Source organism: Neodothiora populina (genome assembly GCF_041146345.1).
Source record: "Neodothiora populina strain CPC 39397 chromosome Unknown canker_contig_12, whole genome shotgun sequence".
Lineage (NCBI taxonomy): Eukaryota > Fungi > Ascomycota > Dothideomycetes > Dothideales > Dothioraceae > Neodothiora > Neodothiora populina.
The window spans coordinates 2,255,271-2,279,832 of NW_027191404.1; the positions used below are offsets into that span (position 1 = coordinate 2,255,271).

Consider the following 24,562-nt stretch of genomic DNA (forward strand, 5'->3'; position numbering starts at 1 on the left):
CGCAATCGTACCATAATGCTGCCAGCAAAGACTAGCCACACCATTTAATTCCATCTGTTTTCATTTCCGCATTACGACGTTCTTCCGAATATCATCTATGTGACCGTCCATCAAGGTTGCCAACCCACTTTTCCGGTCTCGGTCCTGTCGAATATTGTGGATAGAAATCTCCCAAAATTTCTGGAGCGTTCGCAATCCGCAATTGCATCATATCTGACGGTTTGCATTCAAGCTCCGATAGTCGGAGACCAAGTGTTCAGCGCGATAGGTTAGTTAGGTCTTCTCCTTAAGGTACCTTGACTTATCTTACGATCGATGCCGAGGCACCTTTGACAGGTACGAGCAGCTCAAGCTAAGGTAGGATGAGAGCCCCGTATCCCTTGCCTCCGCGGTGTTTTAGAAGCTTGAGGTACTTCCTAGGATGCTCCGCGATACAGACAGGTACAGACCCACGTAGGAACACGCACTCTCTACGAGCTCCAATGCAAACATAGTAGACAAGTCTCGGCCATTCAATGACACGACATGCAAAGGATTATTTGATCTCTCGGGATTTTACAGTGACTTGAGCTGTCTTAAGAACCGGATAAGTTACCTTCCTAGTTTACGCAACAAGATAGTGCATGCAAGCCGTCATAAGCATTCAAGGATTACATTTGGACATCTCGATTCAGATAACCAGATCTAAATATCCTTTTCGAACGCCCTCATTCACCCCCTCGATTCTCTACCTATAGAGAAACAAAGAGTATCCTCAATCAGTGCGCTCTGGAACGAAAAAGATGGCGGCACCACCTTTCACTCAAGATTCGGCCCGCGCGAAGGTGAAGAGGGCGCAAGATCTGTGGAACACCAAGTAGGTCCTTCTGGGCAACCAAGTCACTGCGGAGTGAGCCTGACACCGCCCAGGGATCCCAAAAGTGTCGCAAAGGCGTACACACCAGACTGCATATGGAGGAACAGAGACGTGTTCTTTTCTGGCACCCAGGCCATCGAGGAGTTCCTGACCAAGAAATGGGAAAAGGAAAAGAACTACATATTGAGGAAGGAGCTCTTTGCGTTCGATAGCGATAAGATTGCTGTGCAGTTCTGGTACGAGTTCCAGGATACACACGATGGCATGAAATGGAAGCGTCTCTACGGGCTCGAAGACTGGACGTTCGCCGCAGACGGACGGATGCGCAAACGTCAGATGAGCGGCAACGTGGTTGAAATCTCGGAGGAGGAGAGGTGGTTCAAGGAAGGTGTCGATGTCAATGCCGTCGAGATCTCAGAGGAGCATTGGTAGCGTTGCAGACGGTTCTGGGCAGCTTCACTCTACCCATGAGCGGTCTGGCCGGGAATGCTTCCCAACTGTGTCTTCGCATGCAGGTTTGCAGGAAGGTAGGATGACTCTGACAGGCGCAAGACTCGAGACTTGTAGCGTGACAACGACAAGGTTTAATCGACGGGAAGATCAATACATAGCCATGTCTGCAGAGCTCACGCGGGTGGGGTATCGTGAATGACAACGGCAATGAATTTAGGATCTGATTCACAATCATATTAGCAACGGCATGTCTTTCAGGGCACATTCCACATGACATACCTGGCACAATCACAAGCTCCATTTTCTTTGACCTGATTCTGAGCAGCTTCACCTCATCGTCGGCGGGTCCGTTGAGTTCCTGCAACATGCTGCCTGCTGCCTTGGCGAAGTTCCATACAATGCGGGCAATGTCCTCAGTACTCTGTGTGCCATCTTCCTTTTCGCCTTCACCACCATTTGTGGTGGCTGACAGGGCACTCTCTGGATCGACGGAGTCGTCACGAAAGGCGAGACCTGAGGCTTTGACTATTGCACCAGTATCGCGAGACAGGATGAGGGTGCCACGGACACCTGGTTTCTGAGCAAGACGGGTGAGATGGGAGAATGAGTCCTCGGTCGCCATCATGTTTTTATCTTGAGGGTGCAGTAGGACAGAAGGGGACTTTTGATAGAGCTGTTATCTCAGTGACTTAAATAATTAAATGCACAGTAATTGCAAGGCAACTTATCGCGCATCAGTATCGCATTATTATTGAGGTGTCATTGTTTGCATAAAGCAACATTGAGCTTGGCGCAAGGGTCCGTGCACCAAGCACCAGGGCCGATGGTTGTCCGTCATAGGTCAACCGCTTGTTGACGACGATTGGGAAGGCTCGAAGACGCTCTTTCTCTGTGATTCCACACATCCATTCGCCTCCTTCCCCTAGCATCAACATTACATCTCATATAGCACTTTGAGAGTCCTGTGCCTCTTTCCCGCATCTCATCTAATATCCCGTCAATCTTGCACCATGGCACCCATACAAGGTAAGAAGACTCATCTAGGCCGTGACATGTGAGATTCCACTTACTGATTTGCCCCGCAACAGTGGTGGTGAAACACCAGGGTAAAAAGTACGATGTCGAGCTTGACCCAGAGGCCACCGGAGAGACTTTCAAATATCAGCTGTACTCTCTCACCAACGTCGAGCCGGAAAGACAGAAGATCCTTGTCAAAGGTGGCCAACTGAAGGATGAGACGCCACTCTCTTCGCTCAAAGCGAAGCCTGGTCAGCAGTTCATGATGATGGGCACGCCGTCCGGAGATGCAGCAGGAATCATCGAGCGACCAAAAGAGCAGATCAAATTCTTGGAAGACATGACAGAGGCAGAGAAGGCGCAAGCATCGTGGGCCACTCCGGCTGGTCTGCAGAACCTCGGAAACACCTGTTATCTCAACTCCTCTCTCCAAGTGATGAGGAGCATTCCTGAGTTGAACCAGGCATTACAGTCCTACTCCGAGAGCGGAAGCTCTGGCTCCAGTAACCTCAGTCAGTTCGGCCTTGGCGGGCTCGGTGCCTCCAACGACCTTGTTGGTTCGCTCCGTGATCTCTACAAGCAAATGTCCGAGACCGAGGAGGGCTTCCCGCCCCTTGTTTTCCTCAACGCGCTTCGACAAAACTACCCGCAATTCGCTCAAAAGTCCAAGGATGGCCATGGCTACGCCCAGCAAGACGCCGAAGAAGCATGGTCTTCTATCTTGCAGACTGTGCGTCAGAAGCTAAAGGGCTCGACTTCATCTTCATCTTCCGGCTCGACTCCAGCCAACCAGCGTGGCGATAGCTGGATCGACAGCTACATGGCTGGAACTTTCGATCAGACCATGACTTGCGACGACCCTGCAGCGAGCGAGGAGCCTGTCAACAGTAGCGACATTTTCTTCAAACTCGACTGTAACATCCGGGGAGACACCAATCACTTGCGCGACGGTATCAACATTGCTCTCAACGAGACTATCGAGAAGACGTCGCCATCGCTTGGTCGCGAAGCAACATACACCAAGCGATCTCGCATTTCACGTCTGCCCAAGTACCTGCCTGTGCACTTTGTTCGCTTTTTCTGGAGAAAGGACACCCAGAAGAAGGCCAAAATCATGCGCAAGGTCACTTTCCCTGCAGAGCTCGACGCGATAGAGTTCTGCACCGACGAACTCAAGGCGCAGCTCATTCCTGTGCGCGACCGGGTCCGCGAGGTGAGGAAAGAAGAGGAAGATGTCGAGCGTGCCAGGAAGAGACAAAAGCGTATGCGCAAAGAGGAGGACGACATGAAAGCAACCGAGAGCACCAGTGAGCCTTTGAAGAAGCGCAAGGAAAAAGAGGAGGAGCGAGAAAAGGAAAAGGAACGTGCGACCAAGGCTACAGGCCCTGCAACCACAAGCGAGCTCGCGAAAGAGAAGAAGTCGAGTGGCCAAGACGTCGAGATGGGCGGCACCGAGTCCTACAAAACTGACGAGCAGATCGAGCATGAGCGTGCTTCCTCGATTCTTGCTGCAAAGAAAGAGCTTCTCGCTGCTGTCGATCCCAAGCTTGCTGCCGACTCGACCGCAAACCAAACCGGTCTGTACGAATTGAGGGGTGTCATCACCCATCAAGGCTCCAGTGCTGATAGCGGTCACTACACTGCGTATGTCAAGAAGAGTGGCAAGAAAGGCGCTGATGGCAAGATTGAGGAGGAGGATGGCAAATGGTGGTGGTTCAACGATGACAAGGTCTCCGAAGTCGACGCAGAGAAGATCGAGACTCTCGTTGGGGGTGGTAAGTTTCTGTGCTACGACTGATCTCCTGCTCTTCAAATGCTAATTATGCTGCAGGTGAGAGCCATTCCGCCTTGATCTGCCTTTACCGCGCAGTCGAGCTGCCTTCCAAGGAGGACATCGAGAAGGAGGAAAAGTCGCTCGCTTCCGCTGCTTAGACCGCCTCATTTGTGATCGACCCATGACTAGATGATGTAGAATGAGCAAAGTCGCTATGACACCTTCACAGGATGAAACCTGGGCTTTGTCCGCCATTCTCGCATTGCTTGTCCTGCATTTCCGCGTGAATCATGTAGTTGTGCGACAAGCGACATGTGCTTGTCTACGTCTTCTTAGATCGCAATCGCGAACCTCGTCCGAGGCTCATCTCGGCAGGAGGGCCGTCGGTGTCGGGTGCCACTGGATCGTATTCGCGAATCCGACCTGATAGTTGCCTCTGCTCCCTTGTAGGTCCATCATCAGGATAGATGTTTCTTTCAAAGGCATAATTGTATTTCCTTCGCTTGTTCAAGTATCGGTCTTCCCACCCTTGCCAGATTGCGCCTCGGCTTCCGAGGCGGCTTCCTCGCCCAATATCTTACTAGCAGCCATGAACCTAGGAGCAAAGTCAGCAGTTCTTCCACGCATGCATCCAATCAATCGCGCGAAGCACAACGCATCCTCGCCTCCCTCCAGATTTAATTATAAAACTCACATTCCACCAGCATACCCGCCCAACCCCCTCAGACTCTCGGCCTGCACGGCAGTCATGCGCAACAGATTCTCCAGATCGCTCATGTGCGCCGTCAGTTGCGCCAGCTGCGAGTGCAGGTGGGAGAATTGACGCGCTTTGGACGCCGATGTCGAGGACGATGACGACGAGTAGGTTGACAGTCGGGCATTGTTTGCTTGGGACGAGGGGCGCGAGTGTGAGGACATTATTGTTTTTCGGGTTCAGGGTTGAGATTGAGATTGCTTGGTTTGGTGGGATGCGTGGGTGTTGTTCTTTCCGCGCGAGATAGGGCTTTTGATAGTAGGGGTGGTAGATAGATGCGAGATAATAAATGCGTTCGCGGGTAACAAATGGTGCAGCAGAGTGCAGTACCTCACAGTATCAACAATGCGAATGCGGAGAAAGGACCGTTGTGTTTAGTATTATAGCGAGTCACGTAGCCTCTTTAACAAGAAATATATCGAGCCGGGGATAACAGCTCCGGATTAACGACTGCCACAAATTAATCCCTGCGTCCACCAGATCTCTCTGGACCCGATCTCTGATTACCGACATTTGCTACTCAACAGATCGAAGATATACATCTGAACTGTAGCTTCAAGCGTTCCCTCAGAATGTCAGCAGCAACCACTACTCAAGCGGTCAGACGCTGGGTCATGACCGGCAGCGTGGCAGCCATAACCATGACCGGGGCATGGTATGGAGCAGGACTGAAGACTCAGCACGAATTCAAGCAGGTAAATCCTTCCTGTCCCTGGTCCTCTCTCTAGTCCGTTGCTCGCAATCTGCATTCAGTAGACTGACTGTTGATGATCACAGGAAGTGCAAGCACGGAAAGAAGCCTCTGCCGCAGAAAGAATCGCACAATTGGAAGTCTCGAGGACCGAACTCGCCAGGAAGAGAATCGCCATCCAGAAGAAACTCGATGAACTCGCGACGAAGTCTGCTAAAGCACAGGATCAGAGCTGAAGATAATCTGGCTCAGATTTTGAATGAAACAGGACGATGAGTTGGTCCACCACATGCTGGTATCACGGAAAGGACTGCAGGTCGGAGTAGGCGGAAGGGTTTCTGCCCCTGTGGCATAGATCTACGACAACCAGGGTCTACCCCGTTGTCGCCAGACTTGAGTAGACCATCATTGTCCGCTGCATGATCGGACCCTACGATTGTGTCATGTATAGCATGAGAAAAGCGCTGTGAAAGACCTACTGCCCGGGTCCACCTGCAATGCAAGCAGGATCTATGAAACCTGGCGGGGTCCAAATGTCACCAATGGCCACACTGTCTGAAGGGTGGCGAAAAGTCGACAAGGTGGCTATTGCACCATCTACGGTCTTTCCCAAAAGCATATCGGACAGTCGTCAGGAGCATAGGACAGACTCCAGCGAAGCGGTTACAGCTTTGCATCATTAAAACCCTTTGGCCTCAGAGTGTGCTTATGCGACATGGAGATCGTACCAGCTTCTCGGCCCAATCCGCCGTAAGTTGCTGGACAGCTATCCTGTCTCTAAGATCTATTTATTTGGGGGAGGATCCACCCCAGAAGAATCCTTCGGAAGGGAAAAAGCCAAATCACTGTTGCGATGACATGAACCTGGCAGCTTGCATGTGTTCACCTCTCTTCCCGGGCTCTGAGAGCATCTACATTCCTATCACTAGAAACTGCGCTGTAGTAGCGATCGACTCCTGCGACTGGCTTTCGTTGCGGATGTCAAGATCAAGGAAACCCCGATGTAGAGCCTCCTACGAAGGCCCATACCCGAGATCAAAAACATATGACATGGAGGCTAGTAGCGTAGGCAAAGCAATGTTCAATCTCTTGAGTTTTATAACCATAGGAAAGTGGCGTCTTACGGTCTCTAGAGCTGCTCCGTCTTCCGTCCTGATGGCTGTTTGGGCTGACTCCAAGCTAGAGAATGGCGCGTCAGAGTCCAGTCCAAGGCAGCGCGCTCCTTCCTTGGACGTGATATAAGACTTTCCCACTCCAGCACCCCCTTTTTCCACAATCCAATTGTCCCCTCCTCGAGCGTGCATTCTTCTTCTGTGAAATGTCTCGTGCGCCTGTTTAGTAGCCTTCCTTTGTTCTCGCCTGCCTTTTTAGTCCTCCGAAATCATGTTTTACAGTCACGAAGGTACGTCTAAACTTCCATTGCTGACTCCTCGCAAGCAACTGACGCGTCTTCAACAGTCCTTACCTCGCGACAGTATGGCGTCGCCACGGTATGGTAAGATATGCGCCAGACACCGTCATACGCATCATCGTGCCCGTGACTGACAATCACGGATGCCAGGCTCGTTGCAACTCTAGGTGCAAAGTCCACTTCCAAGAAGCTTAACCGCAAGGCGATCCTTGAAGTCAATGTGCCCAAGGCCTGCGAGACCATCATCGCGCCAGCTGCACCTATGGCGTTGCGGCTGCAGAGCAATCTTCTGTAAGCCTAGGAAATGTTCGCGGACCAGGCCACGTGCTGATCGATCATAGGTATGGCGTCGTTCGCGTCTACAGCGAGCAATGTGGCTATGTGCTTGTCGATGTGCAAAATGCTCAATATAACATGCGAACGCTTCTATTCAACGCCAGTTCAGGCAAGCTAGAAGGGAAGCACAAGGCCAGGTACGTTCACTCGCCATGTCTGGTACGGTTGCGTCTTTGATCGTCACTGATGATGAGGATGATCTAGACCCGATCAGGTGAACCTCAAAGAAGATGCCTTATTCGACCTGAGCCATCTTTTCGACTTGGATTTGGATGACTCTCATGACATTGGCTTCACTAGTTCAGGCGCATCGGACCTGAATAGCCTTGACTCGTCTCACCGTACAGGCTCAAGTGCGCCCAGCTCTATGCATGCAGATATCGAACCGATCAAGGACATCGAGATTCCACCCTCTGCTAGCTCGTCTACTCACGGCCTCGGAGGATTCAGTGCTCGTGCCATCGGGAGCGCCACTGGTAGCCGTTCCGAGAGCAGCATCTATAGACGCGAGGAGGACGAAAGGATGTTCGATCCTGGCTTTGCTTTCGACGATATGGGTAACATTATCGAAAATATCCCAGCAGGCAGCCAGGAGGTTGTTACCACTGAAGATAATCCAATCATGCTTAGAGATCCCGACGCCCTGAATCGCGACGCCGATGAGGACGTAGAGATGGATCTGCCTCGAAAAGACTTGGTAAGTGAGCGGCGCTGTAGTGTATTCACAAAAGCTGAATAAGGCAGTATCGCATCGATGACGACGACAGCAATTTCCTGCCTCAAGATGGCCGCGAGGCATACGACGATGCGGAAGCCTTCCCTACTCGTACACATCAGCAGATCGGTGTTGCTGGGCCATCGATGCCGCCATCAAGCCAAGATGATGAATTTCTCGAGGATTCTCCAGAGCCCGTGGATGACATTGCCAATGCTCCTGCACAACGTGTAAGAAGGAAAAAGGCCATTCCCCTTGACATGCAGCAGGAGTTGCACAACAGTGATCTCACAGAGTGGACCAACAACTATCTCCTTCATATGCGTGATGCGTCCCGTGGCAAGGTACAAGCGCGATCCACCGCATTAGCGAAAAGGAACGCCGAGTACTGGCTTTTCGACAGCGGACTGGGTGGACTTAGTGATGTTGTCGGCAGAGAAGCAATACCGCAGCCGTTGCGCATGTTCACTGGCCGCGCTCTGCTGGAAGCTTTTACCGGCATGCATACGGGAGATACCGGAGAAAAACGACCCAGGAACCAAGAGGATGAAGAAGATCAAGCTGGGGTCGACGTGAACGGTCGTCGCGTGCGTGTTCGCAGCAGCGAAGGCGAGATGGCAAGAGCTAATGACGATCTGATAATGGCAGACGTCGGTAATGATGGTGGTGATTATGACTATACAAATAACGGCGCTGTCGATGAAGCCGGAGGGGAGGTGAGTGTGAGAATGGTGGTCCTTGTTGGACACTGCTCACTCAATGACAGACAACTGAAGTCGGCCGAGAAGCACATACCCCTCTCGCAGAGCATGCATCTTCTTTGATGCCGTGGAACAATTCTGCTTCTCTTCGCGGTTCATCTGCTCGTGCCGTAGGCGGCATTCCTTTTTCCCTTGGAGGCGCTACCACTAGCTCGGCTGGCGGAGGCCGATTTTATGGCCTAGGGCCACCAAGCAGTCGTGCTAACAGCCGCTTGGTCTCACCCAGCCCGTTGTATCAGCATGGTGTTGGAGGAGCCAGTATCGAACCGCCTCTCGACTTCGGACCAGGTTTAGATGAGCACATGCCAGGCGACGAGCTCCACACAGCAGGAACCGAAGCCAATGTCGAACAGTACGAGATCTTTGGTCCAGCCGCCGATGTGCCGACTCAGGTGGCGAACGAGATGACATGGCTGCGCCAAACATTGGACACAGAATCTGTCCACTTCCTCGCCTTTGTACAAGCCGCTATAGTGGCAGCCAACGAGGGCCGCGATGCCAGGAATCTGACAGATGTCGATGATGCCGATGACAGCATCCCTTTCGAAACTCTGCTCCCTCCTACGCAGAACAGCCGTATCGTTGCCGCGCAAGGTCTTCTGCACGTCCTGACTCTCGCTACCAAGAACTTGCTCCACGCGGATCAGGATGCCTACCTCGGACCCATCAACATACATCTCTTAGGCCGTGTCTAAATGTGTACTGCACCAGTACATACAGGAGACACCAGCCGTTGTCACCATGCTTCCAATGGTATGCCTCTGGATGTACTCTCCGTTCATGGCTAGCCCTGCTTACATTTCCTTCTCGTTCGTCTCTTCTATGTCATTTGTTGTCTTTTATGCTGATCCCGCGTTTTTCTTTCATTATGCTCTATGTATGCTGGCGTCGAGCGTCAGCGTCACGATGTCGTGATTGATTTTCAGATGATAGAAGAGTAGTTCGCCTTATATTCGTATGACTACAAAATGCTTTTTAGCTCAAAACGCAAGGAAATGCAAACTGTAAGATTTCGCCAAACGGGCCACTATAAGCCGCTACGAGAGGCGAAGTGGCTATCGCCACTCTCCAGTGAGGCAGCCTCAGCTCTCAAAACCTCTGCTCTGAATTTCCTGAACTCCGTGTCAATCCTTTGTCTGGCCTCGGGGTCACGTGTGATGGTCCTGCCTGCCGCAGCGCTGCCAGTCAAGAGGCCCAATTCACCACCGAAGAAGAGACCGCCAGTAGCGAACAGAGTATAGGCTGCGAAGTCGCCGATTGTCGTGGGCTTCAGCATAGGCGTCAGATCTGGCAGAGGTTCTGTTTTGCGCGTATGCCATCAGTATGATTCTGACATTTCTAGACGGCCGTTCTCGGCTCGTGCAGTGAGAGCTTACCCGTTCTTCCACCTGCGAACTGAACATGCGTGGGTTTCTCTGCGGCGCGGAAGGCCTGGAACACAGCGTTTCTGTTCGCACGTACTCGGTAGGCAAGGAATAGTCCCAGGCCCACGCCGATCATCGAACCCACGGTGGTGTACGTGGAGACCTTCTTCGCGGCTGAACGGAGGGTGTCGCGGTCCTCTGGCTTAAGACTGCATGGGGTCAGTTGGTTGCGATGAGGACATTGGTACGAGTGAATGGTGGGAGAGATGCACACTCACTCTCTGAAATGGTGGTCGGCTAGCTTCCCTAGGTCGTCACCCATGGACTTTCGGAAGAGCGCAAGTGAATCAGAAGACATGATTTCGGTTGATGGTTATTGATGTTTCTAGGAAAGCAGTACTACTGATGGTATGGATTTTGGCGTGCGCGGTTGTTGGAGAAGAAGGAACAGTGTTTGCGATCAATGGGAAGATCACAACACGATGTACGAATCAAAGGTACTAAAATTACCACAATATTACCAGCATTCTACTATGCATAGGTCAGATACGCATCACCTCGGATATGGTGGTTGTTTTAGCCCGGCGTCTGATGTCACGGGCGGGCATACGCGGGTGCATGCAGCTGAGAGCTATCCCCACAATTCAGCGGAAGTGGAGAGACCCTCGGTACTTGCTGTGGCTCGGTGACAACCCTCGGGATAAATGGAGTGCAGATCCGGTTCATCACCACGTTCACCAGCACGTTGTGTCCTAACACAAGTTTGAACTCACTTTCTCGTTCCTGTATCTTCTTCCGTGTTCAACAGCCAGATCAGAACCCTAGTAGACTACTCACATATATCGGAAGATGACGGACTCAAAGGACAGCACGGCTCTAGCGGCACAGCAGGAGAACCCTCGTTGGGCTGCGGTAGACCATTTCGCTGTCGCAGAACTGCAGAAGGCAACGAAACCTCTCAATGCAGCTCTTGCATTTGCTGCCAAGAATAGCCAAGAGAACGGTCTTCCAGACATTGCAGTATCCCCCATGCAGGGTCACTTTCTACAGATGCAATGCCGCCTGTTGGGGGCCAAGAATATCCTCGAGGTAGGCACCTTGGGCGGCTACAGCACAATCTGTCTGGCTTCTTCGAATCCTGACGCAAGAGTTGTCACTGTTGAGTTGAGCGAGAAGCATGCCTCCGTTGCAAAGAAGGCCTTCGAGAACGCCGGTGTTGCGGACAGAATCGAGATCCTGCTCGGACCTGGTCAAGAAGTCCTCAAGAAGCTCGAGCAAGAAGTCGCTTCTGGAGCTCGACCCAAGTTTGACTTCTCATTCATCGATGCCGACAAGGAAGGCAGTCCTGCATATCTCAAACAAAGCACAGCAATGTCGAGACAGGGCGCTTGTATCATCGTCGATAATGTGGTCAGGAAAGGCAGTGTCGCCTTCTTGGATGACGCCGAGAAGGACTCTCGAGTAATGGGCTCGAGAAAGGCCATCATCGCTGCCGGAGAAGATCAGAACTTGGATTCTACGGTCATCCAGACCGTCGGTGATAAAGGCTACGACGGCTTCCTCATGTGCGTTGTGCGTTAGAAAGATGCTTGCTTGGCGGCTTTGCATGAACATATATGATCATGAATTTTGTTTACCTTATAGACGATAGACGACGTACAATCCGATACACGAAGCATGTTCGATATGCTGCAAGAAAAAAGAATCAGAGACTATCCACTCCTATTGCTCCTATCAACTCTAGCGATTTTCTAGGACCGCACATGTTAAACAGCACGTGTTGCCAAGGTGCCGCTCCGCATGCTCTGCGTCTGTTTGAGCACGTTTCCCATGCCTCCGTTGTTCAAGCATGGGGAAGTTGATCTGACCTTACTACTGAACACAGCCTTGCCAATGAACGTTTTCAATGCCGACACACTAATTAGGTCCAGCCTGTTATCTTTCGCAGTACATGTTCAAGATGAATATGTGTTTTGCCTCTTTAGTCGGTGTAGTTGAGCACTTTCGATGCGCCACAGAACTCACAAGCCGCCTGTGCACTTGCCTTACTTGCTCCAATACGCGCAGCAACACAGCACAGATAGCTCCAGTAAGTACGAATTGATATATGTAAGTGATAAGTTCCGTCTTTTCTTGGGTCCCTTCCAATCTCATCCAATCCTTACTTTCCCTTTATGCAACATGGAGTCAGTCAACACAACCTTCCTCCCTCTGAGTGACCCCTTGTGTGCCAATGAAACTTGTTTGGCATTTGCCGCTGCTGCGGACGCATCTCAGGCGCAAATATCATGGCTGTCGCAATTTGCGTATGGACGATGGGTGACATACTACTACTGCGGGATCATTGGCGTCTTCGCATTGGTCTATACCCGGCATGCCGTCTCGGATCGCTTCGTCTATAAGCATGACAGAAACACTAGGACAAAGGCACCCACTCTAGGCGACAAGTTGCTTGCGGTGGGCAGGTATCTAAGTTATCGACGTCTAAGAGGGCACATGGGCAATACTCTAGCTTTGCCATCTCTTGGTGTCGGTGCCTTGATCGTCCTGAGCATGCTGTATGCTCTGCTACTGGCATTCGTGCAGCGACCGTATTACCGCGAACGCCGAGACTATGGTTCACCTCCTCTGGGAATCCGCGCTGGAATGGCAGCAACAGCACTTACTCCTCTGGTCTTCGCGCTGGCAGGGAAAAACAACCTTATCACGTTGCTTATAGGTATCAGCCACGAGAAACTCAATGTATTTCATAGATGGGTGTCCTACATCTATCTTTTCTTCGGCGTTGTACATACTATACCATTCATAGTCGCCGCACTAAAGGATGGTGGAAGTGAGAGACTGCATTATCAATTCACTTATGATGGTATGTAAAGTGTTACATGATCTGACGATTTCTCCCGTGGTGTCTGACCATTACTCCCTCCGCCTAGGATCGATGGAATACACCGGCATAGCACCCTTCGCGGTTCTAGTCTTCCTCTGCGTCGCCTCCGCCTATCCTTTACGCCGCTACTTCTACTCTCTGTTTGCGAAAAGCCACATTCTTGGCTCCCTCGCATTTCTCGGCACCATGTTCTGGCACTGCGAAAACCTCATAGACAGCTGGTACTATCTCTGGGCAACTCTAGCAGTTATGCTGCTGCAATGGACGATCCGGGCTTTCTCCAACACAACCTTCTTCGAAATGAGTGGAGACGTCGGTGGATGGAAGAGGGCAGGAGAAGTATCTCTCGAGGTGCTGGAAGGTGATATGTGCAGAGTGAAAATGCATGTGACAATGAGCTGGCTACCCGGTCAGCATGTCTTCCTTCGCATCCCCGAACTAGGAATGTTCGCCAACCACCCCTTCACCATCGCCTCAGCTTGCCCTGCGCAGCTCGAGTCCGAGACTCGTTCAGAAAAGCATCAAAGCATCGACTCCAACGAATTGGTCTTGCTCATCCGTCCCTATCGCGGCCTGACGAAGAAACTCATCAACCACAACGGCGCCTCGTTATACGGCATGATCGACGGACCATACGGCGGCATCTCAAGACAAGTGCACATGGCCTACGACAACGTCATCCTCGTCGGCGGCGGAGGCGGCGTCTCAGCTCTGCTACCTTGGCTCGACGACCTGAGCATGAAAATGCAGCAGTACAGCCGCGACGGCACCGTGCGCATCGCTCATCTGTCTCTGGTATGGTGTATCCGCGAGGCGAGTGCCCTGACATGGATACGCGACGTGCTCGACCGATACATGGAGAGACTGCCTGCGTCCGCCCTCTCGATTAACGTCTACATCACTGGTGGCGGGCTTGACGCTGAAAACGCCATCTCCGCCTCGCCCCCTCGGCAAGCTTCGTCTGTCGAGACAGCGACTGTACCAAGAGTGACTGACGGCACTGCAAAAGAAACGACCGTGCAGATAACAGAAAGACCAGCACTCATCATCCACGCCCAGCGGCCATTCATGCCAGATATCCTGACCGACGGCATCCGAGCAGGCAGGTCACTATACATTGGCTGTGGTCCAGAGAGCATGAAGACCGACCTGTCGAATTTTGTGGCGGATGCGCAGAAGAGAGTGCTCAAAGGGACTTGTGCGGAGGTTGCGCTGCATACTGAGACGTTTGATTGGTAGGTTGATGATTTTTGAATATACTATTTGGTTGCTGGTTTTAGGGCGACCCTGTCCAAATTATGCTCGCTCCTACTCGTATTTCGCTTCTTGTTGATTTAGTGTTGCATAACATGGTAATACTGGCAGAGGCTACGTTGCTCAACTCTTTTTGTAGAGGCGAGAATGTCGGACATTTGCGGTAATGATCAACTCTTTTCACCTACGGCCCTCTGCTATGACACATAATCGCAGAATATAACACTTGTGCTTCTGAACATCAGCAGCAACCACTTTGCTCTGGCCATGGTGCAAGATGTATGATTTGACGTCAATGTCAATTGAGTATAGATGGATGTATATATAAACAAATGCGATCTTACAAGCCACGCATGGCCATCATGTATTCATCATGTCGATGTCTTCATTATCTACGTGTTCAACATTCGTCGTGGAGTTTCGAGGGATAATTTATACCTCGGATGCGTTGGTCGAGGGAGGCGTGAGGACGAACGACGGAGCAGGGTACTTAGCTGCTAATGTCTCCATCAAGGGCACGAGGTCGGGAATCCTGAATGGCTTGGTCACCAAATCGTCCATACCTGCCTCCAGCGCAAGTGATATCTGTTCGCCTCTGGCGTTTGCCGTGACCGCAATCGTAGGCACATGCGCGACAAGGTGGCCAGACGCCTGTAATCTGCGCATCTCACGCACGCAAGTTAGGCCATCCATGGTAGGCATCTCCCAGTCCATGAGCACAACCGACAGAGGTATAGCTTCCGTCATAGCTCCGTCTGTAGAGAGTGACTGTAAAGAAGGAGGCTCGATGTCCTGGAAGGCTGAGGTAGGCGCGTCGCCGTCCCAGAATGGTGTCTTTTGCAGGAATGCCAGACATTCCAAGCCGTGATTGGCAATGTGCACAACACATCCTATACGTCGGAGCTGTTGAGCCATGACTTTCTGATTGATGAGGTTGTCTTCAACAATGAGGACGTGTAGTCGCTGACGTTCGGGATTGCCATCAACGCTTGGGGGTGTCCGTCGATTCGTAGGGACTCGGGACAAGCGCGGCTTTCCTGGTGCCAGACTTGAGGATGATCTCCGACTAATCTCACTTTCCGGGGTGCCGATTGCTGACGATGGTGACAAGACGTTGGCGTCTTCCCCGGCGCTGTCGGTGCCTGTTGTAGTCCAAGCATCTTGCGACACTACCGGAGTATCGCATTCAGCACTATCCGACAGAGCAAGGCGTCGCGCGCGGACGTAAAAAGCAAATGTGCTGCCCATGCCGAGTCCCTCTGAGCTTACACCTATGCTCCCTCCTTGCAGATGACAAAGTTCTCTACTGATGAAAAGACCCAAACCACTGCCACCATACTGCTTGTATGTCTTCGGAGAGGCTTGCGAGAAACGTTGGAACAGCAGCTTGATCTCGTCTTCGTCGAGACCTCGACCAGTGTCCTTGACGGTTACTTCTAGGAAGATATCCTCTCCAGTACCCCACTCAGATGAGAGGGACATGTTGTGTTCTGGGCGAGTTGAAGGGTCAATGAAGGTCAAATTGTGTGTCTCTCCACCGGGTGTTTCGTAAGAAGCACCTAGATAAATTGTGATTTTCCGCTCTTCTTGGTACTGGGTGAATTTGATTGCGTTAGTGAGAAGATTGATGATGACTTGGAGCAACCTCGAGGGATCGAGCATCACGTAGTCATGGTTGTGTAGAAGATTGGTGAAGCTCTTGTCGATCTCTAAACAAGCCTCTATCGCTTTGCTTTTCATGTCTGCCTCGTACATCTGCAGAACCTTCTGTATGAGGCTCGGTGGCTGTACCTTATCTGGGGTGATCATGAGTAAATTACTGTCCAATTTGGACAACGTCAGAATATCGGTGACTATATTGGACTGATGCTGGGCACATAGGACGATGGTCTGCGCTGCCTCAACAACGCTGTGCCTGAGCTCGTCGCGTGCATTGAGGTCTTGTTGGGGACCTTCCTCAAGCGTTGTAAGGATGCCATCGGCGGACTGCAAGATCGCAGAGAGTGGATTGCGTAACTCGTGCGAAACCATGTCGATGAAGTTCTCAGACTGCCGTTTGTTTTCTTGGGCCAGCTCGAGACGTTGCTTCATCAAGTCCTCGGAGTAGTGCTGATGAGATACATTGAGAAGCCATGAGTGGATGTACAAGACATTGTCGTCGTCCCCAATTTCTGCAGTGGCTTTATTACACAGCCACGTCTCTCCGATCATCTCTTCCCCTGTTGCTTTGTCCAACGAACGCCATGGTCTCTTCATCCGGTACTCGGTTGTGGTGGAATCAACCTTCCGTTCCACCAGATTCTGCCAGGTTTCTCTGACCACAGGCAAGTCTTCCTCCACAACCTGTTGTATCCAGACATTATCGGTGTCCCACAGAGATATGTTGTCATGCTGCCGAGAGACACCAAGCATTTCGAGATACTCATCATTAACATACAGCGTTTTACCATCGCTTCCAAAAGTGCAAATACCAATGGGGGCCGATTCTGCCAGCCTAGTGAACTTTGACTCGCTACGAGCTGCCTCTAGAGCACTTCTCCTCAGCTGCTGAGCCAATGAGTCGTTCATCTCCTCGTAGCGCTGCTGGCTCATCAACCAAGCAGGCTTCGCAAGAGCATCACGAAGATTGTGAGCGAATCGCATGGCGTCCTCGTTCATCGGCCTTCGAGGGTTGAGGGCGAGGATTAGAAACCCTAGGGCGCCGTTTGCTGTCATAGCTACGGGCACGGCACAGACGGTGTTGACGATGTCGCCCCAGCCACGTCCAGGAATAGATATCGCAAAGCAAGCAGGGAGTGATGAGTCCTCTGATTGAAGAGTGACGGTTTGTCTGAGATCTCGTGCACGACGACATATACTAGCAACATCCTTCAGTTCCGAACTGGCTTCATTGATATCGAAAAATTCCGGAAAGACTGTCTCGTCTGCTTGGAGGCCTAGAGTGCTTTCAAGGGTATATCGCGTAGCAATGGAGCTAGAGGTTGAAGTCGTGGATCCATCGCCAACATCTTGCATTGCGTATATCATAGCATATGGGATCTCTGTGCCATGCAATATCAATGCATCCATGAACTTGACCCACAATGCCTTTAATGTAGTCACGTTACTAGTAGCACGTGCCACATCAGCAATTATATCGCGCCTTCGCTGGGATATGACGACTGTAGTCTGTTCCGTGAAGGAGTCTAGAGCACCTTCGGCATAGCCATGGTCTCCAAGCAATGGGGCCATCGTGACGTTCCAGTAAGTCTCTTCGAGCCGAGCGCTGCGCTCCATGAAAAGAAGCTCTCTCTGTAACTTCAAAGATCTTCCCTCAAGGATTGAGGGTTTGATTATGGGTGCGAACTGGGGCCACAGCTCTGAGAAGGCCTCGGGAAGTGATCTCCCCATGGCGGACGGATGCTTGCGTCCTAGGCGGGGAATAGCGGCCTCATTGTACAATAACACCATATCTTGGCCCCAGATGATGACACGGGGATCAGGGACACTGAACATGCAGACGACGACGCGTCTCAGGCTATCCGGCCAGCCAGAAATAGGTCCTAGAGAAGTAGCACTCCAATTGAACTCCCTGATAAATTTGATGAATGGCGGGAGATCGTCGATGTAGTGCCGCGTCCAGTCAATGACTTTGGCTTCGTTTGCGCCATCAGTGTCCGCAAACCTCGACCATATAGGCACAGCGTGGACAAGTGAGTCAGTATCACCGGCATCAGAGAACACTTGCGATGGTTTATAAACAAGAGAATTCGTCGTTGAAGAGACACTCGCATTGCGTGGACGCGGGGTAGCGGCGATCCTATTTCGTGTATGCGGCTGCACTTCTGAGCCATAATCGAATGCTTGATTGTTCCATGACTGGCTGCAATATACTATGATATATTGATGCTGGACGTGCGTGCTCGTCCAAGCTCTTCCACCGAAGGTCCATCCCTTGTGGGCGGCATCCGCAGATAGCGTTCGGGCCCAGTCCTCGAAGTCCACTACTTTATCATCTCGTCGAAGATAATCGTTGAGCGCAGCATTGCGAAACACGATATTTGTGTTCAGAAACCCCGGGAAGTGTAGTCCATTCTCAAGCACGAAGGTTGGTCTATCGTCATATTTCAGTAGCTCAAGGACCCCAATCTCGTCGAGACGGCTTGCTGAAGGTATCGCCATGCTGTTGCTGTGCTATAGTTCTCCGATCGCTGCTCCTCAGCCAACTTTCTTCATGCTTGCACTCCAAGCATTCTCGCATATCTGCGAATGGAGTGGTACAAGTTGAAATATGTGTAACAAGGAGAGAATATCTTCGCCTGCTGTAAGCAGCCGAATGGCGCCGCGCCCACATGAAATGACAACCACGCTAATTTCTCGAACCGTTTAGAAGATGGTGAGATATCGGGCCCTTGACACAATATTGGTGCTCGGTAGCTGCCGTGCAAAGCCCGCTCAGACGCATACCAACAGCACTTGTACTGTACATTGTCTGTTTAGGGCTGACGAGGCTGAGTAAGGCACAAAACCTTAATTGGTTCTTGCATAATTAGCAGGTGGCTCAGTAGTGCAGTACCACTGTCCCCGCCTTTCTCAAGATACTGTACAATGTCACAGGTGGGAAGGTCTGCAATTTGAAGCGACATGATGACGAATTTCGTTGTCGGACACGCGCTCGTAGCCTTCTTCCATGGCTTTTCTTGATCAGATCGGTCTACGAAGCGTGAAGATCTGGGGCAGGATTGCGAGCTCCGTTGATCTTCAGATGATATGAAACCTGCAAGGGTGTGCTCTCTCACGCATAGTCCAATCCTGCTTTTCTCTACCGGTTCCTGACGGCAAGAAAAGCTTCATGTAACTTTGTTACTGTTGTGTCGATACAAATAATGCCAATCGTCTCTGGCCAGATCGGCACGAACTGCGTAATTAGCCTCAGCGTCTTCCACAATCTGCATGTCGAGGTCTACCACGCCCATGCCTTCAGCATGACTGCCTAGTCGAGTTATCGGCCCGCAATATGGTACAGTGACCTGTGAGAGCCCGGCATAGCCTTCACCGGGAGGGCCTCCGACATTTGCAAATATGATGGCTATATCCTTGTAAGAGATACTATGACAGTGGACGCCTAAGAATGTGAGGTAAACTTACCGCATGTATTCTCGAAACATCTTGCGGTTAGCATTGAATCGAGGAACAGGGCTTCAGATGCTGGGTTCCTCTTGAGTCCTTGTTCACTACAGTCTTTCAAGGTCCTGCACAATGTCAGTGGCTCGTCCACACACGATAGGTGATCACACAGGCAATTTAGTACCAGAAGGTGGGTATAATGAAGAGCTTGGCTCCTTTCGATATCATCTCCCGGAAAGCCTCGGGAAAAGCAAGATCCCAGCAGATCAGCATACCAACCTTACCAAAGGGCGTATCAAAGACTGGATGGGGATCATGAGTAGACGATGTCAGATGCAGGCGCTCTATGTCACCCCATAGATTCTTCTTGACGTACTTTCCAAGGATCTCGCCCTTAGAATCGATGAAGTAGGCAACATTCAAGAGTCTCCCCTCGAGCCCCGGTTCGGTGGCATCACACCCGGTTGGGTCATGCTCATCGTTGACATGTAACTCGACGATCGTGCCGGGAACAATACAAATGTTGCACTCACGAGCCAAGGCACGATATTTGTCCAGATAAGTCTTCCACTGTCCACAAGCCTCCCGGAAGCTGAGAGTATCCGGAACCCAGCTGGTCAAGTGATATTCTGGTAGGACAGCAAGCTCTGCTTTTTGTAGAGCAGCAGAGCGGATGTATGCGGCAGCCTTTTGGTAGTTTCTCTCCACTTGCATAGGCTGGAAGTAATTGAGTATTAATGTCTGCTTTTGTGATTTGTATGCTCAATAGGATTGCTCTGACCTCTGGATACATCTGTATCACAGCTACCTTGTGTGTCAATGCCATATTGAGTGCTTCCTCTGGCGGGCTTGTCGTTGCCTTATCAATCAGCATACCATACTGTATTATTGTCGAATACAGTAAGACGGAAGGAGACGAATCTGGTGAATTTGACATGTTGCACCTACCTGTAAAATTGCTTGCTACGAGTAGGACTTTCCGTATAGCCAGTCTTACAGAGACCACTATGCCAGAATGCGCCGTGCAGTGGTAACAGGGTAGTACTGCAGAGTATCCATAACATCGAATAGTGGAAAAGACCCCTCGACGCTGCGGTTTACCCCTCTTTCCACTTACAGTATAAATTTCGCCGAACTTTACAGCACGAAGCCCGATCGGGCCAAACTCGCTTAGCCAAGCTCAGCGCGGAAAAGTTCGTGAGGTTCGCACCACAACTTCAGTGTTCTGGTATAGACAGCGTGTGTGACCTGCTTTAACCACCAAATACCCGCCCATATCTCACGTCAAACAGAAGAGATTGCAAAGATGAGCGTGCGCAACATCGAGGCGACCTACCAGCAGGGGCAACCCGCGCGTGTCCCAGAGGACGATTCCGACGTCGAGGAGGAGAATCTCGCCAACGACTACAAGGAGCAGGTGCAATATGAGGAGGACGACCTGGACAGAGTCCCGTCAATGAGCGGCCCCCAAGACCTCCAGGCACAACTGGTCGCAGCAGCGCAACCTCTTGAATACCAAGCCACCCTCGAAACCAAGATTGCCAGCTACGACAGCTACTGCAACCTTTTCCACTACATCCTCAACAGCGACGGCCCCGTCGACCTCGAGGTCCCTTCTGTATGTTCCCTACACGATCTGAGAATGCGGTGCAAGAGAAGGAGGCAAGATCAAGGAACAGGGGAGGACGGACTTTAGCGAACAAGACTGACTTGACAATAGTACTACTGGGCATGGGAGGTCATCGACGAGTTCATCTACCAATTCAACAGCTTCTGCGCCTACCGCCAAAAGGCCGCGCTCAAGGCCGACAACGAGGAGGATCTTGTCATTCTGCGCGAGAACCCAAACACCTGGGGCTGCTACAGCGTGCTCAACGTGCTTTACTCCCTTATCCAGAGATCTCAGATCGCCGAGCAGTTGGCGGCGAAGAAGCGTGGCGAGGATTCAGCCCTGTATGCTGGTGAATATGGCAACCGACCATTGTACCAGATGTTGGGATACTTCTCTCTTGTCGGACTCCTCCGCGTTCACTGTCTCCTCGGCGACTTCACCCTCGCTCTCAAGACTCTTGACGACATTGAGCTCAACAAGAAGTCCATGTTCGCTCGCGTCATGGCCGCTCACTTCTCCACCTACTACTACGCAGGTTTCTCATACATGATGATGCACCGCTACGCCGATGCCATCCGCATGTTCACCCACATCCTTGTCTACATCTCCCGCACCAAGAACTTCCAGAAGAACGCCCAGTACGACAGCATCGCCAAGAAGAGCGACCAGATGTACGCTCTCGTCGCAATCTGCGTTGCTTTCCACCCCACTCGTCTTGACGACACCATCCACACCGCCCTGAGGGAGAAGTACGGCGAGCAGTTCCTCCGCATGCAGCGTGGTGGCCCCGAGGCCCTCCCTATCTTCGAGGAGCTTTTCCGCGGCGCTTGCCCCAGATTCATCTCACCCACTCCTCCGGACTTTGAGAACCCTCAGATCAACGTTGACCCCGTTGAGCACCACCTTGCCATCTTCATGGAGGAGGTCAAGAACAACATGTGGAGCCCCATGGTCCGCAGCTACCTCAAGCTGTACACCACCATGGACCTTGGTAAGCTCGCCGGCTTCTTGGAGGTTTCTCCCGACACTTTGAGACAGTGGCTCCTCGTCAACAAGCAGAGGAGCAGACAGGTCAAGCACAGCGAGGGTGGTCTGCTCGATGGAGATGTCGTCAACTCCCAAGATCTAGACTACGCCATGCAAGGAGTGAGTCTTTTCTTCCAAGCTACAAATTGCAGCGCACAAGTACTGACAGACTTACAGGATCTCATCCACGTTTCCGAGGCCAAGGTCGGGCGCAGACTCGTAGACTGGTACTTGAGAAACCTTTCAAGAACCTACTAAGCAGCACCGTCTGCTGAAGAGTCGAACTTGGATCTGCTGCAGCGGGCCAAGTAGCATTGCACAAAGCACAACCTAAAGTCCTCAAGTGCAAGTCCTTGGAGAGCCAAGACAGCTTGCCAAAACACCAAACGATACACAAGGCACGGCCAAGATAGAAAGTATAGTGACGGAACCGCGCATTCCTCAACCCATTGCGCTTGATTACGGCAGCATATGGGAGTAACGGATTATGAAAGGTTGGCATCCACGGCATTGGAGCGGGTAGGATGAGCCTGCGACCAGTCACAACTAGCGCATGAGGCACGAGAGAGACGGACGAGGGAAGAGGTGTTTCAGGCAAGATGAACTAAAAGTTCTAAAAATGTTTCACGATGGAGATGTTGTATGGGCGCGTTCGGAGGTAGATTTCATAGCTCTGCTGTTCAAAGCGTACTGTTCCAAATCTATCCTATTTTGCAGTCATTTTCTCTGGAATATGCAGATAATAACTGCAGGTGGATATTGACATGTGAATCCTTGGCAGAGTTTCAGATTGTTGTTTATCTGCACCGCAGCACTACAGTGAGAAGCACCGCCGTATCTTCCCCACATATGCGTGTCTCCTTTCTTAGATGTGGATGGTCATTCCAGGTCAATTATCTACTGTACAGTACGCGGCCCCTAGCATTCTCTGCTGATCCCTTTGATTTACCTTGATAAACGCTTTGAACGTTGGCAGTGGAGAAAGTCACAGGACTACAAGCACCACTCACATTAGGTGTCACGAAACGTGCCTTTGGTGTATTTGACTTGATAGTGGGAAGGCAACCACAGAAATATTTATACCCCTCATTGGTTGTTTTGTCTGCAACCTCACCGACCTATCTTCATCTCCATAACATCCCAAACATCATCTCTACTGCCTTTGACATCATAAAGTTCATTTCGAACCCATTTCAGCTGCTGTTGACACTGCCTCCAACCATAAACTTTGCACGCGTTCACTCCAGATATGTCTACGGCATCTTCACGCCGGCCGTCGCATACGGCCAACATGCCACCTCCTTCTGGCACCATGCATAGTGGTTCAGGCATGATGACTTCTGCCGACTCGCAAATTCCTATGCGACATCCTCGTCCTTTGACGGCAGCCGAGCTGCATCTCGAGCTCGAGCAAGAACAGGAGGCTGTGGTGAGTAATTGGTTCTTCTTTCATCTTGCCAATAATCCCCACCATCTACGTTAGTTTGGGCTGTGTAATATTCCCATGCTCATGCCGAACAGGTCAATCGCTTGACACGTGAACTATCTGCTCTACGTGCTCACCACAGTGCATCGGTTGCTTCGAATAGCAGTACTGGGTCGCATCAGACTCCATCCCTGCTGCCTCTTGACCAACCTAGCCACCCGATCGCGTCTCGCCAGCGCCGCTCATCATCCACAGCTTCGTCAAGGAGCGCAGGTCTAGAGACGCCTAGTACAGGTGCGAGTAGCATTTTGGGCACCGCTTCGGCTCCTCTGGGCGGTGTTTCACAAGCCTCAGCCGATCGTGCAGCAGCGGCAGGCGGTAGCTTAAGCAGGAACCCTTCAGTCCGCTCTACTTCAGGTACCAGCACCCCAGCGCGGCCGAGCGTAGACTACTCCACCTCCTTTCATTCCCTCGTCCTTCCACATCGCCCGTCTATGTCTCACGCGCCGAGCTCTGTCTCGAACATGTCCAATGCGGGCAGCATCCAAGCTCAAGGACCGACGAGTCCACACGTTAACCCCACCCAACACTACATAGATGCCGCTGCTGCCAAAGCCGAGCTGGAGCTTGTCAAAGAAGAGAACGAGGCTCTACGCCAACGCATCAGGAACCTCGAGCAAACTCTCCGGACACGCAGGAGGGAATCGCAAGCGAGTCCAAACAGTGAGTCAGGGGCGAGCCGGGAGAGAAGTCTGAGCCGGCCGAGCCCACAGCAGCAGACAGTGAGCTTGCACCATCCTGCCACATCTGGCGCAGGAGGATTGAACATCACCTCTTGGGCTGCAGGAACTACCGTTGCAGGTCCACGGGAGAGAAGCGAGAGTCAGAGCACGACTGCTTCAACCCGAAGAGCCTTGGCCACAGATGAGCGAGAGGACAGCATCAGGGTTGGCGAGAGCGCTGCTAGTGGTGTCAGCAACGGTCGTCCCCCGGCTGGCACGTGAAGGAGCTTGATGCAGTCCACAGGACGCTGCAACTTGTTGTCTTACAGGCTATTCTCTATGTGTTATCCGGTGTGTTAGGTTTCGCAGCTGTGCCAGAGGTAAGCCGGGCGTCAAC

At 51.6% G+C, this 24,562-nt stretch overlaps 11 protein-coding genes across 11 annotated transcripts; 7 read left to right on the plus strand and 4 right to left on the minus strand.

The window, feature by feature from the left end:
* Window positions 1-782: 782 nt before the first annotated feature.
* On the plus strand, window positions 783-1,288 carry AAFC00_001436 (uncharacterized protein; the record flags this gene model as incomplete). Its single annotated transcript, XM_069340625.1, has 2 exons — window positions 783-856; window positions 910-1,288. The coding sequence occupies 2 exons, from the start codon at window positions 783-785 to the stop codon at window positions 1,286-1,288; spliced, it is 453 nt and encodes a 150-aa protein (XP_069204096.1).
* A 194-nt stretch (window positions 1,289-1,482) lies between these two features.
* On the minus strand, window positions 1,483-1,931 carry AAFC00_001437 (uncharacterized protein; the record flags this gene model as incomplete). Its single annotated transcript, XM_069340626.1, has 2 exons — window positions 1,483-1,529; window positions 1,589-1,931. The coding sequence occupies 2 exons, from the start codon at window positions 1,929-1,931 to the stop codon at window positions 1,483-1,485; spliced, it is 390 nt and encodes a 129-aa protein (XP_069204097.1).
* Window positions 1,932-2,319: 388 nt separating this feature from the next.
* AAFC00_001438 (uncharacterized protein) lies at window positions 2,320-4,258 on the plus strand (the record flags this gene model as incomplete). Its single annotated transcript, XM_069340627.1, has 3 exons — window positions 2,320-2,335; window positions 2,398-4,101; window positions 4,158-4,258. The coding sequence occupies 3 exons, from the start codon at window positions 2,320-2,322 to the stop codon at window positions 4,256-4,258; spliced, it is 1,821 nt and encodes a 606-aa protein (XP_069204098.1).
* A 349-nt stretch (window positions 4,259-4,607) lies between these two features.
* AAFC00_001439 (uncharacterized protein) lies at window positions 4,608-5,018 on the minus strand (the record flags this gene model as incomplete). The annotated part of the gene is made up of 2 exons (XM_069340630.1): window positions 4,608-4,695; window positions 4,795-5,018. The coding sequence occupies 2 exons, from the start codon at window positions 5,016-5,018 to the stop codon at window positions 4,608-4,610; spliced, it is 312 nt and encodes a 103-aa protein (XP_069204099.1).
* Window positions 5,019-5,426: 408 nt separating this feature from the next.
* Window positions 5,427-5,781, plus strand: AAFC00_001440 (uncharacterized protein; the record flags this gene model as incomplete). The annotated part of the gene is made up of 2 exons (XM_069340631.1): window positions 5,427-5,549; window positions 5,632-5,781. 2 exons carry the CDS (start codon window positions 5,427-5,429, stop codon window positions 5,779-5,781), a joined length of 273 nt encoding a protein of 90 aa, XP_069204100.1.
* A 1,147-nt stretch (window positions 5,782-6,928) lies between these two features.
* AAFC00_001441 (uncharacterized protein) lies at window positions 6,929-9,463 on the plus strand (the record flags this gene model as incomplete). Its single annotated transcript, XM_069340632.1, has 7 exons — window positions 6,929-6,947; window positions 7,004-7,040; window positions 7,107-7,247; window positions 7,298-7,429; window positions 7,497-7,989; window positions 8,037-8,723; window positions 8,774-9,463. The coding sequence occupies 7 exons, from the start codon at window positions 6,929-6,931 to the stop codon at window positions 9,461-9,463; spliced, it is 2,199 nt and encodes a 732-aa protein (XP_069204101.1).
* A 332-nt stretch (window positions 9,464-9,795) lies between these two features.
* Window positions 9,796-10,490, minus strand: AAFC00_001442 (uncharacterized protein; the record flags this gene model as incomplete). The annotated part of the gene is made up of 3 exons (XM_069340633.1): window positions 9,796-10,067; window positions 10,145-10,341; window positions 10,411-10,490. 3 exons carry the CDS (start codon window positions 10,488-10,490, stop codon window positions 9,796-9,798), a joined length of 549 nt encoding a protein of 182 aa, XP_069204102.1.
* A 491-nt stretch (window positions 10,491-10,981) lies between these two features.
* Window positions 10,982-11,713, plus strand: AAFC00_001443 (uncharacterized protein; the record flags this gene model as incomplete). The annotated part of the gene is made up of 1 exon (XM_069340634.1): window positions 10,982-11,713. One exon carries the CDS (start codon window positions 10,982-10,984, stop codon window positions 11,711-11,713), a length of 732 nt encoding a protein of 243 aa, XP_069204103.1.
* Window positions 11,714-19,102: 7,389 nt separating this feature from the next.
* On the minus strand, window positions 19,103-20,205 carry AAFC00_001444 (uncharacterized protein; the record flags this gene model as incomplete). Its single annotated transcript, XM_069340635.1, has 4 exons — window positions 19,103-19,341; window positions 19,401-19,504; window positions 19,564-20,096; window positions 20,161-20,205. 4 exons carry the CDS (start codon window positions 20,203-20,205, stop codon window positions 19,103-19,105), a joined length of 921 nt encoding a protein of 306 aa, XP_069204104.1.
* A 480-nt stretch (window positions 20,206-20,685) lies between these two features.
* On the plus strand, window positions 20,686-22,275 carry AAFC00_001445 (uncharacterized protein; the record flags this gene model as incomplete). Its single annotated transcript, XM_069340636.1, has 3 exons — window positions 20,686-20,997; window positions 21,100-22,137; window positions 22,195-22,275. The coding sequence occupies 3 exons, from the start codon at window positions 20,686-20,688 to the stop codon at window positions 22,273-22,275; spliced, it is 1,431 nt and encodes a 476-aa protein (XP_069204105.1).
* Window positions 22,276-23,266: 991 nt separating this feature from the next.
* On the plus strand, window positions 23,267-24,447 carry AAFC00_001446 (uncharacterized protein; the record flags this gene model as incomplete). Its single annotated transcript, XM_069340637.1, has 2 exons — window positions 23,267-23,446; window positions 23,539-24,447. The coding sequence occupies 2 exons, from the start codon at window positions 23,267-23,269 to the stop codon at window positions 24,445-24,447; spliced, it is 1,089 nt and encodes a 362-aa protein (XP_069204106.1).
* Window positions 24,448-24,562: the final 115 nt, after the last annotated feature.